Source organism: Tenebrio molitor, chromosome 8 (assembly GCF_963966145.1).
Source record: "Tenebrio molitor chromosome 8, icTenMoli1.1, whole genome shotgun sequence".
NCBI lineage: Eukaryota > Metazoa > Arthropoda > Insecta > Coleoptera > Tenebrionidae > Tenebrio > Tenebrio molitor.
Genome location: NC_091053.1, coordinates 11811049 through 11824140, shown reverse-complemented (window position 1 = coordinate 11824140; position 13092 = coordinate 11811049). Strand labels below are relative to the sequence as shown.

General features: G+C 39.9%; 1 protein-coding gene across 1 annotated transcript in view; it reads left to right on the top strand.

The window, feature by feature from the left end:
- The window catches only part of LOC138136689 (homeobox protein B-H1-like), a 44651-nt gene extending 32104 nt beyond the window's left edge, over nucleotides 1-12547 (top strand). Inside the window, exon 3 of the mRNA XM_069055968.1 lies at nucleotides 11787-12547. Within this exon, the coding sequence (XP_068912069.1) occupies nucleotides 11787-12228 (442 nt within the window). The 3' untranslated portion in view covers nucleotides 12229-12547. The remainder of the gene's footprint in view (nucleotides 1-11786) is intronic.
- The last annotated feature ends 545 nt before the right edge of the window (nucleotides 12548-13092 follow it).

Here is a 13092-nt window from a genome sequence, read left to right as displayed (position 1 = left end):
GAAAATTTGTGTGAATTTGTTCACTTCATTAGCAACCATTGTTACATCAACTCCACAATAAAGTCGTAGGTGCAAGCACACTGCTTTGTAAATGTTTCTATGGAAATGATCGAGAGGAGTAATGTTACGTTTGTGACTGACGGGCACCTTTGATTATTATTATTGTTGGTAAACTACCAAGATAATCAGGTAATCACCTTTAAATCAGCAGCGTACTAGCAATTTTGACCAAATTTTCAATCATTTGTATCTCGAAAACGAAAAAACTTTTATAAGAAACTTTTTTTGTCAATGGCTTCTTCTCAGCATCACCAATTATCGTTTTTTTTTCCAAACTTATTTCAAAAGCACCCTGTATATAATATATTTATTTATTTTTGTATTTATATTTTTATGTTAGATATTTTTTTATTGCCAGAATTGATGGAAACAAAATTTGCTTTCCGAATTTTTATTCAAACGAAACAATTCTCTACAAATGTAACATTTTGATTGTTTCGATAATGGCTAAACAGTAATATACGAGCAATAATTTCTTGTACACGAAATACTCCACATAAACGATAAGAAAACACGATTTCCTATTTTTAAACAGCACCGACCATTCACACATTCCACCTTAACAGTGTTTCCATCCAACAAAATTAACAGCACTCCATTTCCGACAGAAAAAACAGTTTGCTTACTTAAGAAAAATTGGTGCCATTAAATCTGATTCAGATAGTTGGGCCCGATGAAGACTTCCACTTCCACGAATCACGTAAATTAAACTCGTGGACTTAATCCATTAAAAGCTGGTCGTAAAAAAGCCACGACACACACAATATACAAAGTGTTGAGAGAATCATGAGCGAGAAGGTATAGGTTGTGTCGATGGGAAGATGAGAGTTGGGGTCGAGTCCGGCGAGTGACAGAGAGTGAGCCACTGTGACGTAAGCTTGGCGAGAGTCGGTGTAGAGTGACGCGTGCTACCTCTTTCGTGAATAAATTAGAGCTCGCATGGTGTCGGCGAACAGGTCCGAGGTTCTAGGAACAATTTGCCAGCACTTAAGGGTAGTTTAACATACATTATTTATCAGAGATAAGGCCGGTCTTAAACACTTCCGACGGCGGCTTTCAATTGCGCCACGCTGCGCCACAAGGACTCTATGGCCGCGAGACACGCCATTTCTTATTCGGTTTTTCTTGCCAGACGTTGGCGACACTGAATAATTAGGCAAACTTGTTTGGGTTTATCGGAGCGAGTGTGCCTTGTTAAATCGTTCCTTATCGGTTCTACAGTCTGGTCGGTTTAAAAGTGGCGAACCCGCGGTTCTAAAACTTTCTCGGGTGGCATCCGACCCCAGAGAAAGCGTCACGTCATGCTTTGCACGAATCTTGCTTTCCCGACAACCCACCCAAACCACATCTTCCTCCAGTTGCATCGCAATTACGGCCGCCTCCCCGGCCCGAGCTGATGCCGCTCAAATCTCCGCGGTACCTGCTCATTTTTGCATCATCGACCCAATCGATAACAACAGATCGAATTAATGCGCTGCATCTGAATCCGTCGGTGCGGAACGTCGTCCAATTATTGAAATCACAACTAGAAACGTTCGGTAGAATTCGTGTGGAGGTTCCTGCCGTCTATTGTAGTCGCTCCCGCAGTTAATTACGGCAAAACCGCAACGTGAACATCTTGTACATACAATCCGGGAGCCGGGACACGCAACCATTATTAACTGGCACTTTGCGGGAACCGTTGCACCCCATTGTGCACCCTTTCCCGAAGCACCGCTTCAAGTGGATTGCGCCCCAAATATACTACACATAAATCAAAACGGGACTAATGGTTGCACGGGGGACAGTTATAGCCGGTACTTCTCATGTCTACCACCACAATCGGACGCTTTTGCAAAAGAAAATGTTAAATTTGAATTGCAGAAAAAATAACAAGGAAGGTGACGGTTTTGTCACTTGCAAAGCACCAGTTGTGATGATCAGAGAAGGTAAGCGCTGCTGGCCGCGACCAACACTTGGACGGATGACCAACTTGAAGGATAAATTTAAATTTGATTTTGAAAATTGAAAATTGAACCTTGTCGGGAGTCGTCCCCAAAAGTAATCCCCACTTCATTTGGGGTCCGTGTGAAGCAGACGAATCGGTGTTTCCAGAGGGCAGCGTCACCCCTCCCTGCAACCCTCCGCGGCGAACTTGATTAAATACAAGCACGTTACGCCCACCCTATTACGATATGACTGTCACTTTCCACGCTAATCTCCTTATAATAACACCCCGTCTGGCCGGGCGAAAGTGTGTGCACCCGGCCGGCGTCGACACGTTCCCCGGAACAGCCCCCGAGAAAAACCCCAATTAAGGCGAAGCAACGTGTTTTGCGGCCCGAGATTCGCCAAAAACAACACTAATCTGTCGGTTCCGGCGGCGGCCGTTTGCCAACGTGAATTGGCACTTTTCGGATACCATTTTTTCGGCACCCTTATTATTGATTTAGGTAAATTAAAAAGCGCTTTAGTAAATTGGTGTTCTTGTTGAAAACCAATATTCTAATCTTTATGCTTGATCATTGTTTGAAGAACGAATTACGGCGGACGGCTCGGGGGCAGAGGTTCGACCTGTAATTAGGGGACAAAAAATTCAGGGGCGTTGGAAAGGAGTCCGTCCGAAGAGTGAGTGGAGAGATTTGTTTATTAAAACGACCACCTTCATCTAATACCATTTTGGGAATCTCTAATTGCAACAGATTCTAAAAATATTGTTATTATTACTAATTGTCATTAATTTCTTTCGGCCCAGATTTTCTCTTATCACAATCATCATCATTATTTTTATTTCTTTTAACCTCGTAAAAATCTCCCAATTTATAACGTTACCGCCGCCGAACCCGCCACCCGTCACTCTCCCCCTCTCCCGCCGCATCCAGCAGATATTCATCGAAAGATTAGCTAATCAAGGCGGCGGATTTGCATTTGCACGTCGTAATTCACCGCGGAGCCCACCCCCAGAGCCCGACACCTCCAATTCAAACAGTAATTACCCCAACAACGGCCATAATGTTTCGCAAATAATAGATATAGGGGGCGGCATAAATATCCCGAAAGTGGTGCGCGGTTTCGCGTTGCATAAACCCAACCCAAATCGGTTGATGTTTATATCTTCGTTCGTTTCCTGCTGCTGCGTTCGCGCCGGTTCCTGCTGCATTGCAGCCGGGATTTATCGCGATTTTTGCCCCGAAGGACTAAAAGGAAAAAAAGCGGGGAAAGCACGACCGACGGTAATTGTTCGTCGTGTCCGATCCTGCCGGCATTGTCTGCAGGAAATTGTATAAAAGTGCTTTTGTGCCGCATAACGAGCTAGAAACGGGCGAATTTATTATTTTCGGTGGCTAAATGGTCACTGTTGTTGTAGGCGCACCGGAGCCTAACCGCATCCTCGCGCTCACAAAGGACAGAACAAATTGAAATTATTTGAAGAGTTCTTGGAAGTCTTAAACTTACGACGAAACATTTCACGGAACGATAGTGTTAGAGAGGGATGTACAGTCTCCACGAGAACTCTATAGGGTTAAGTTCGGAACAGTACAAAGGTGTATTAATCATTTTTGTACATATTTTGAAAATTTTCTGAATTTTGCTGAACGCTTGCGTTTCGGTAGCGCCGCTACCGAAGCGTGCACTGTGTCCATTGGCCTCACATGATAAATCTACCTAATTAGTGTCTACCGACAAATTAATAAAACACATCAATTCCGCAATTTACTCGTTGGAAGAGTTCGCCCTTGGTTAAATAATGGTTCCAGTTAGTGGCTTCCCCATAAAATCGGTGTACTTTTCGAATCAGAAACCGGAAGTGCTTTGGATAATTATTATAAAACTAAAATCTCATATCCGGCCGCGATTTCGCCATTAACGTTTAGAATCGGAGCCACTTTTGACTAGAGACAATGGAGACGGTGTAATGGCAGCATTATGGTTTGCACAATGACATATTACTCTCCATTATTCATTTTGCGCAATATAAAATTAGTCACAGTTAGGTAAATGACTTAATTAATTATTCTCTGGATGGTTTGTGAGCTGTAATATCGTCGGATCTGGAAAAATGTGCGTGTTTCATTAAACGACTTCCTAACTAAATAAATATGGCGCAGTTAATTGCGAACCGCATTAGCTTGAGCGATCTGGTTACATAAAAGGTTAATAACCACTGTATTAAAAGTAAAAAATTATGATCGCGTCCGAGGTGGAGTTAATAGTTGATGGTAATAATGAAATGTATTAATTTAAAAAAATAAACACGTTGCGATTTTTAGGTTATGTCACTACGGCAACCTAACCTAAAAAACATATAGAAACTGGCAAAATACGTTTTTCTCCATAGTTTCTTTTTTGATTTGTTAAATACATTTATCTTCTAGTGTAAGAAGTATTTTCATTAGGTATATGAAGGTCCAAATGAATAATACATATGTAATTAATTAATTATACTTGGGCCAACCAACAGATATAGTAATAAAAAAAAGGGGATGTGGCCTAGTTGCGTAGAACGATGTACGCCGAAGCCTGTTTCACAATGAAGCAGGTTCTTTGCCATTTGTCATTCAAATACACTAATACAGAAACAAAAGTCTTGAAAAAAAAACTATTTTGTAATACAAATCGAAAAACGCCAAGGAAAACAAACAAACGTAAACACGTGGTCAAACTCCGGAAGCGAGGTTAAAGCGAATGAGATGCCGGATGCCGTCAAGTAATTTTTGTGGATGTACATCAGGCTTTCGAAAATTTGCGCACGTTTTGAATAAGCCAATTGAAAGCTGCTATTTAAAATACGCGGGCACTAGGGGGCGGTTTTATTACTATATCTGTTGGTTGGTCCAAGTATAGAAATCATAGACATTTTTTTCATTAGTTAATGAGTCAAAAAACGAGGTGGCACCTTTTTTTAGATCGTATTTGACAAAAATATACGAAAGAATACTTCCCAGGAGTATTTAATGTTTTGATATTGAACATAACCTCAAAATTTTCAAAGGTTTCAATCAACGTAAAGCTTCGAAAGGTGATTTACGTTTTATTTTGAGTAGATACTGTTTCAGCAACTTCTAAAGAGTTTTAGACCGCGTTTGCTAAATATCAAGAAAAAAATGCTTGAGAAGAGTATTCACTTTTGGGAAGAAGAAATTCTCTGATCTTTCGTACAATTAAAAACGTATAAAAGCCCCCATTTAGGAACCCCCAAAAACAGTCATTTTCCTCAATGGTCTATCTCTTTCTTTTGTTAAATACACTTATTAAGAGTCAAAAAAAGAATTTATTTCGTTTATTTAGTGAGTACAGTTGCAAAAAAAAACGGGAAATGAAAATTTTCAATTTTCCTAATGTATATTTGGTTTTTCCATTAGGTAGTTGTCTATTTGACAATTACTATCAAATAATTTTTAAAAATGTCATTGAATTTTGACCATAATTCTAACCTATCTCTCGTAAGAGATCACTTCACACTTTGAAAAAATTGTAAAAATGTGTCAATTTTTTCTGACAGTTTCTGTTATTTTTGCAACCAGCAATTTATAAATTCCTTTGAGGTGCAGTATTTAACGATGCGATGCAGTTTCGAATATAATTTTAAATTTTTCTAATCTTTAAACTAATTTAAAACTTTGGAAGGTGATTAAATTTTTATTTTGAGTAATGTTTTAGCATCTCTGAAAAAGTTCTAAATCTTGAATGACAAACATCAAAGGAAAAACACTTCCCAGGGGTATTCAATAATGTAGAGATGCAACATAACCTCAAAATTTTCTGCCTCTTCAGACAACTTAAAGCGTGTAAGCCCTGGTTTGATTTTCATTCTTAATACTTTTCCACCAAGTCTGAAAAATTTTAAGAGCCCCTTTGATAAGAATCAACCAAAATGAAAAAAATGCTTGAAAAAGAGTGTTGTGAAGCAACATAAAATAGGGTTAATCAATAGTGATGACAATGATGCATTAAAAAATAAATTAACACAACAAAAGTAATCGTTTATTTATTTAAAAATGATATTACATACTTATAAAAAAAAATAAGATGTGAGTCGACGCTCTCAGTTGCTGTCAAAATAGAACCTTACCTATGATGAGCATTGAAAAACCACCAAAACAGACGTTTTCATCAATCACTTGCTTCTTTGTTTCCTTAAAAACACTTTTTTATATTTTAGGTCATGTTTTCATTATTTAAAACTAACAAAAAAACAATTAGAAATCATAATTTCTTTCCATTAGTTGGTAAGTTAAAATCACAAGTGAGTACAGCGATTCACAAAGAGATTTAAAGCATGTTTCACCAAAATCAAGGGAAAACACTTTAAAGGAGTTATTTAATGTATTGTATTGTGATGCAATTTTGAACATAACCTCCAAATGTTCAAATCTTTTAATCAGTCTAAAGCTTCGAGACTAGTCTAATTTTTATTCTACTGTTCCAATAACTCTGGAAGAGTTTTGTTGCATGTTTGACAAACAAGGAAGAAAACTTCGCATTCAATATTGTGGTGCAACCTAACCTCAAAATGTTGGTTTAATTTTGATCGTGAACACTTTTTCAACAATTGTGTAAAATTTTCGGAACACGTTTAACAAAAATCGAAGATAAAACTGCCTCGCTATCTATATTCAGTGTTGTGATGGAGCATAAGGTAGACTTCAAAGTTATGGTAATAGTGTATTTTTAATCAAAATGAAAGTCTTTATAAAATTAAAAAGAAGAAAAGTGGTCTAGTAACGAAACCTTGTGTAGGTACCCCACGTTAGATTTGGTTATAATTTCTGGAAAAATTTTCCACTCTGAGTAAAAGTCTACAATCACGAAATTCTACATCTGCACTACGATTCGACGTTAAAGTGTGCAGTTTACAAACCACCACCAGAAATTAAGTGTAATTGCTTCGACTTGCGTGGCATACGATTACGATGGTCGATTAGCCTCCAGACCCTTATGCCCCCAACAAATACGACCGAATTTCCTCCGCATAAATCATGCATTTATGCAGACCAACAACGAATCGAGCCTCACGGATCACGAAATATCCAAAGATCTTATCTACTTTTTCGTTTACTGAAATTTGTACTGTAGTCGGGTCGCATTAAGGGCGTCAAGTTATTAATGTGCCCCGAACGAAATCGCCGTCCTACACTCTCCCTTATCACAAAAACCCTAATTATTGGTCTCATAAACGGACACTCGTAATTTATTTCGAACACCGTTCCTTATCTCACCAACGATTCGGGATTATACTTTTAAATCGTCAGACGCATAATTACACCGCCAGGCCGTACGGGGTTTTAATTACCGACGGTACGTCCCTGGAGAAATGTGCCGTTGGGGCTGTTTATCAACGCTGTTAACACCGCCGCCGCCGCCCCCGACGCTAATTATGCGTGGCAGGTGTGGGTGGCCAGCGCCACCCAAAACAATTCACACTCGCTGTCCGTTAAACATTTTCAATATCTTTCAACAAAATCGTTTTTGACAGTCGTACAGTCCACTGCGCTTGTGGTTGTTTTTCAAATTGTCGAAGCGCCACCCAAAGTAATTCCCACTCTCTCTTTTCGATAGCTTTCGACAAGGTAAGTTTTGAGAGTCGTACAGTCCACAGCACTTGTGGTTGTTTTTTAAAATGGTTGAAACCACACCCAAAACATTTCACACTCTCTCCTGTAAATATTTTCAATATCTTCCGAAAAAACATTTTTGACTGTCGTACAGTACATTGCATTGTGGTTGTTTTTCAAATTATTTTAGTACCATGTAAATGCAGATGCACAAGGTTAAGAGTCAATGCAGATTCACACAGGAAATTTGCATTTTCTACATAATTTATGCATGCAAAATCTCAACGATGTCATTGCAAAATAATAAAGACGCATGCGAATACATAATACGACAATTTGTATGTAGTTTTATTTTTCACAACTGTTTTCCTAACAAAACTATCACATTTTTCCTTTTAGTCAAAATACTGGAAAACTTTACACACCAGGTGACACGGCAATCAGGCCAGATTACAGATATTTCTAACAAGTAATGACAATTCTTTTCAAAGCACCATATATTTTTTTAATATCATTTATTTTGCCATACGTCCAATTTTTACACTGAAATTTGCTCATTATTATTATTAGTAGGTAGCGCACAATTTCTTTTCAAGCAGACTTTTCAATCAATGAAAGATTCTTCTTCTTCTTATTATTATTATTAGTATTTAAAAATGAAAATACAGTTGATTTGTTTCTCTGAACTGAAGAAAAAAATCCTCGAGTGGGTATTTTCGAATTGGGGCTCGTCGAAGGCCTCCCCATTGTTTGAAATCATTTAGTCACCTAATTGTCGGGCAAAAGTGCTGACTTGGCATCGAGGCGCCGACAAACAATTACCAAGAGAAGAGTGAGACTCGGAGGGCCGCCCTCGTCTGTTAATAACATTATGTGTTAGAGAACCGCCGGCCGGATTACTCATTATCGATCGGATCAACGGACAGAAGCCATTCATACTCCTCTGATAGTTGATAGGTGACGATTACCTCCACCAACAAAATTACGTTTTAATTTGGTAGCGCTGCATTTGCCGGCGGCGGCGATAATTGGACGTAATTGCGCCAAAGCGAACAACAAGACCACGAGACGGGAGCGATCTAGAAGGTCGAGCAAAAATTTTGACAAAGAAATGTTCTACCAAACTGATCTATCATTATTGTTATTATCATCATCACCACATATCGATTCTTGCCATTTCCAGCAAGTAATTAATCAACGAAGTGAGAAAAGAGAGTATTCTCGGCGTCCCATCCAAATACTGACCTCTTCAGCGTTGCTTACACACAATTAATGATTGTATTACCAGCAAAAATATCAAAAGAGACACTGGTGCATCTAGTTGGGATTTGTTTTGTTCCGAACTTGGCCCTATTGAATTAGCTTGTACCTATCTCTACACTTCATGTTTCTTATTGTGCAATGGCAACGAGAGACGATTACGTCGCACTACTTCAATGGCTATCGCAAAAACCGTCGCCATTTTGTTTTTTGCCTCGACCCGGCATTAATTTTCCGCATCTCGTTAATTTCCTGGAAGCATCGGATTCCATCTAGTGGTCGAATTTTTTGGTGAGATCGCTCGTGCTGATCATGTTTGTCTTTTAATGGAAAATGTTTACACAGTCGAGCCGCTCCGGCCAAAAACAATAAGTCGGTGTTCCGTCAGCGTAAAACAGTTCGGCGAATATTTGCTTTGTCGACGGGGCAAGAAGCGGCATGACTAATGTGGCCAATAGCTTTTAAGCAGGCATGAGAATTCGTCTTTTGTTGGACGGGTGGAATGCCACTCTGGTGCGGACAGCGTACGCCAGCCGCAAGAAATCTATTTATTTTAAATATTGGACTTTTTTCGTGACGATACACTTTTCATTGATATGCTATTAAAATTTATCGGAGCTCGCGGACACTTCTTCCAAGGAAAAAACTGAACAGTGTTTAAACAACAATTTTCTACCACTACTCCAGTAAATATCCATTGGACGCGATGCTGTTTTTCTACAGCGCCTTCCATTCTTCCATGTCAATGTACCTCTAAGCTAATTCGTTCCGTGTTTGCCCTTTTTCAAAGCGGTTACACAGAATTGGTGACGGTGAATCACCGACGGAAAGGAGGAACCACACCACCAACTATCATTATTATTATTATTATTATCATCATTCTTCTTTCTCTCGATCCTTGACTCCTCTTCAGGAAGTAACTTCAGTCTATTATTTTTAATCTACTAGATAACTCCTTTGATTGAGGAACATGTCCAGTCTCCCACTTTGCCATTGTTATCTTCATTCTCCCAATATCACCTTCAATTCCAAAGTTGTCAAAAATTTTGCAAAAACGCCAGAAGACAAAATATTGCGACGTTTGGTAATCTTCTCGTGAAGAATCATCTCTTGATAGTCGGCGCTCCCAGCCAGGGTCGTTACACCCCTTGGCACTCGTAAAAACTTGTCGAACCATTGTCCTACCTCCTCATTGTACATTTCTCATAATAAATCTTGGACCAGTTGACAAATGACTGCGCGATACCTGTAACGTTTACGAAAGTAGTGGAGTGTAATAAATACGATCCGACCCCACGGACTACCAACAATACGCTAATATGCCGTAATGGGAGTCATTTCATATGATATTACCACATGCACATGTATTATAATCACATTAGAGCGGTGGTCGGGTTTCTTTCTTTTCCTATCGTACGCATTTTTTCCTTTTGTGTTCGCCTGATCTTAATGTCGCTCCGGAATGCCAAAAACTACACACCGTCACCGGTTCAATGGTTCTGGATCGTTTACTATCGCAATATCATTACTCCACATAACGGATGGAAATTTTTCTCCACATTAACCAAACAAAAAAAGGGAATGGCATTGCGGAGGAGCGATTTAACGCGACCAACACAAAAACCCAACGACTGTTCGATGATGGTGGAATAATTGACGGGAAAAAATCAGAACGTGGATGCTTCACTGGAAGCTCGCTTGCGCGCTGCCTCCACGCAGCATTATTATCATTACTATTATTTCTTTCTTTCGTCTCAACATCCTTTCAGGTAGCCCGTGATGTCTCGTCGGGGAGACGCTCCAGTATATCCTGAAAGGACGTATCATTATTATTATTCATAGTCAACTGCACATCTCTTGTGTTTTCTTTTGCGCAATTAATTTGTCGATTGGTTTTCTTGGCGCTTTGCCGGAGCGGAAGCTGCAGAAGTTCTACAGTACAATCAATTATACAGCATGTGCGTAATTAAAAAGTTGACGTCTGCTGTATAAAACCTTCCCGGATCGGTGATAAATCATATTAATTGCTCATCCGTGTTGCGGGGAAGATGTTGCTGCGCAAAACGCAGGAATCTGAATAAAATGCGGCGCTTGGAAGTGGGTCATTGCGTTTCTTTTGACGTAACGGTGGTTCTAAAATGTCGTGTCATGTCTATGTGATATGCGCTCTCGGTGAACCTGCTAATGCCTCGTACCACTAGAGAACGATATTACGGGCGTCGAACGCCAGTCGGACGGCCGGATCTGAACCGCACGGAAAATTCTTGGAGGGTCGATTCATATTTATGGCCGTGTCCGGTTCTAAATTCGCACACACGTCCAATTACATGTAAATTATCCGTTGAAATAGGAGTTGCAACACGCTTTTGTGATATTAAGAAATGTTACGTATTCCAAGCGTCATTAAAAAACATTTAACATTTTTATTCGTGTTTATTATGGGAATACATGAATGAAATTATCGTTATTCAGGTGGATTTTCTACATTTCTCGGATGCCGCAGCTCCGGCGCACTATTAACAGATCAAATTACACGAATTTGTGTGTCTAAATAATTAATTTCGCATCCAAAACAAATCAAGATCGTTCTAGATTCGTGTCTGGTCAGGTCGATTAGCGATTTTTGGAAAAATGCAAATCTAACACCTAATCTGCTTAAATTCCTTTCAACAGAATCATAGTTGGCCCACTGGTTTCATATTAATACGTATTCATCACCATTATTATTATTTTTATTATTTCTTGTAAAAGTATCTCTTTAAGAACAGGTCTAGACTTTTTGCAGCAATTGTGAAGAAGAGTCTTGATTTAATAGTCATTAGGGATATTTCTGTTAAGCCACCTGTCCGATTATTAACCATAACTACCGTTGCTTAATTTTTTCATTGTTGTTGTTATTATTATCATTATCGTTTTGTTCTTTTTGCTCAGGACGAAGTGGAAGCGGCAGACCGCCGTCGGGCTGGAGCTCCTCGCCGAGGCGGGCAACTACGCCGCCTTCCAGCGGCTGTACGGGGCGCCGCCTTACGGCTGCTGGTACCCGCCTCAGACCGCCGGTCCGACCGCCGCCCCCAGCGCTGCGGACATCTACTATCGGCAGGCGGCGGCGGCCGCGGCTGCCACTCTGCAGAAGCCGCTGCCGTACCGGCTCTACCCGCCTGGGATGGGGTTGGGTATGCCGGGACCCAGCGCCCACCTGGGTTCGTTGGCGGCGAGCAGCTCGCTCAGCACCTTGTCCAGCTACTACTCGAACCAGACGGCGGAGGGGCCGTCGCCGCGCAGTCCGAGTCCCGACACCCCACTCGACCCCGGATCGCCCGGGTCCGGGGGCAGGAGGACGCCGTCGGAGGACGAGGACACCATCCACGTCTGAGGGCGGCGGCGACCGGGACTTTGATATTGTGATATAAAGTGTACTATAGCTGGACTTGTTATTTATTTCGCGCTTTTACGTGTTGTGTAGATTGATAGAGACATGATGGACGATTTTTGTAATTAGAGATGTCGTAAGGGCTTCGAGTTGAACTGATCAGTGGCATAGAGGCGGCGGTTCCACCGCCGAGATGTACGTGTATATGTCTGAAACTTATTATCCGGATTGCACTCTCGTTGTAATCGTTTTATTTTGCTCGATGAGTATCTTTATTCATGTTATTATTAGAAAATAGAGAATAAAGGATTTTAAGTTTTTATTACCACCAAATTCTTTCATTCAACACCTGCTCCCTAATCAATATAACAGTTCAAATATCTATTTGCCTCCAAGGGACACAGCATCGAGGCCGCTGGCTCACCATCCAATACTAAAAACCACCAACGTTGCTTAACTTCCCCAGTTGAATTATAATTAGTGCTTTCACGTGTTTTAACTATTTCAAGAATTAATAATAATTATTATTATTATTAAAATTATAATAAAAATAAATAATGAACTCATTATTATAACATTATTTGCGATGTTACACGTATTACGTAGAAAATAATATAATTTTTAATTGTTCTACATTACATTACGTAATAATAATTACAATGGAAAGTAGAAAACTATTTTCGCTTAGTCTGCACTCCTTTTTAATTAAAGCATGTTTAAATAAAAAAAAAGAAAGTGCACTTATGATTAGTTACGTAAGATATGTATCGGGTGTTCATTTAAATTTCCGGTCAAAGTTGTTGTTGAAGAGTCGATTGTGAACGCACCACTCGTGTAAAAACGTAAGATTTAAACTACGTACTACGT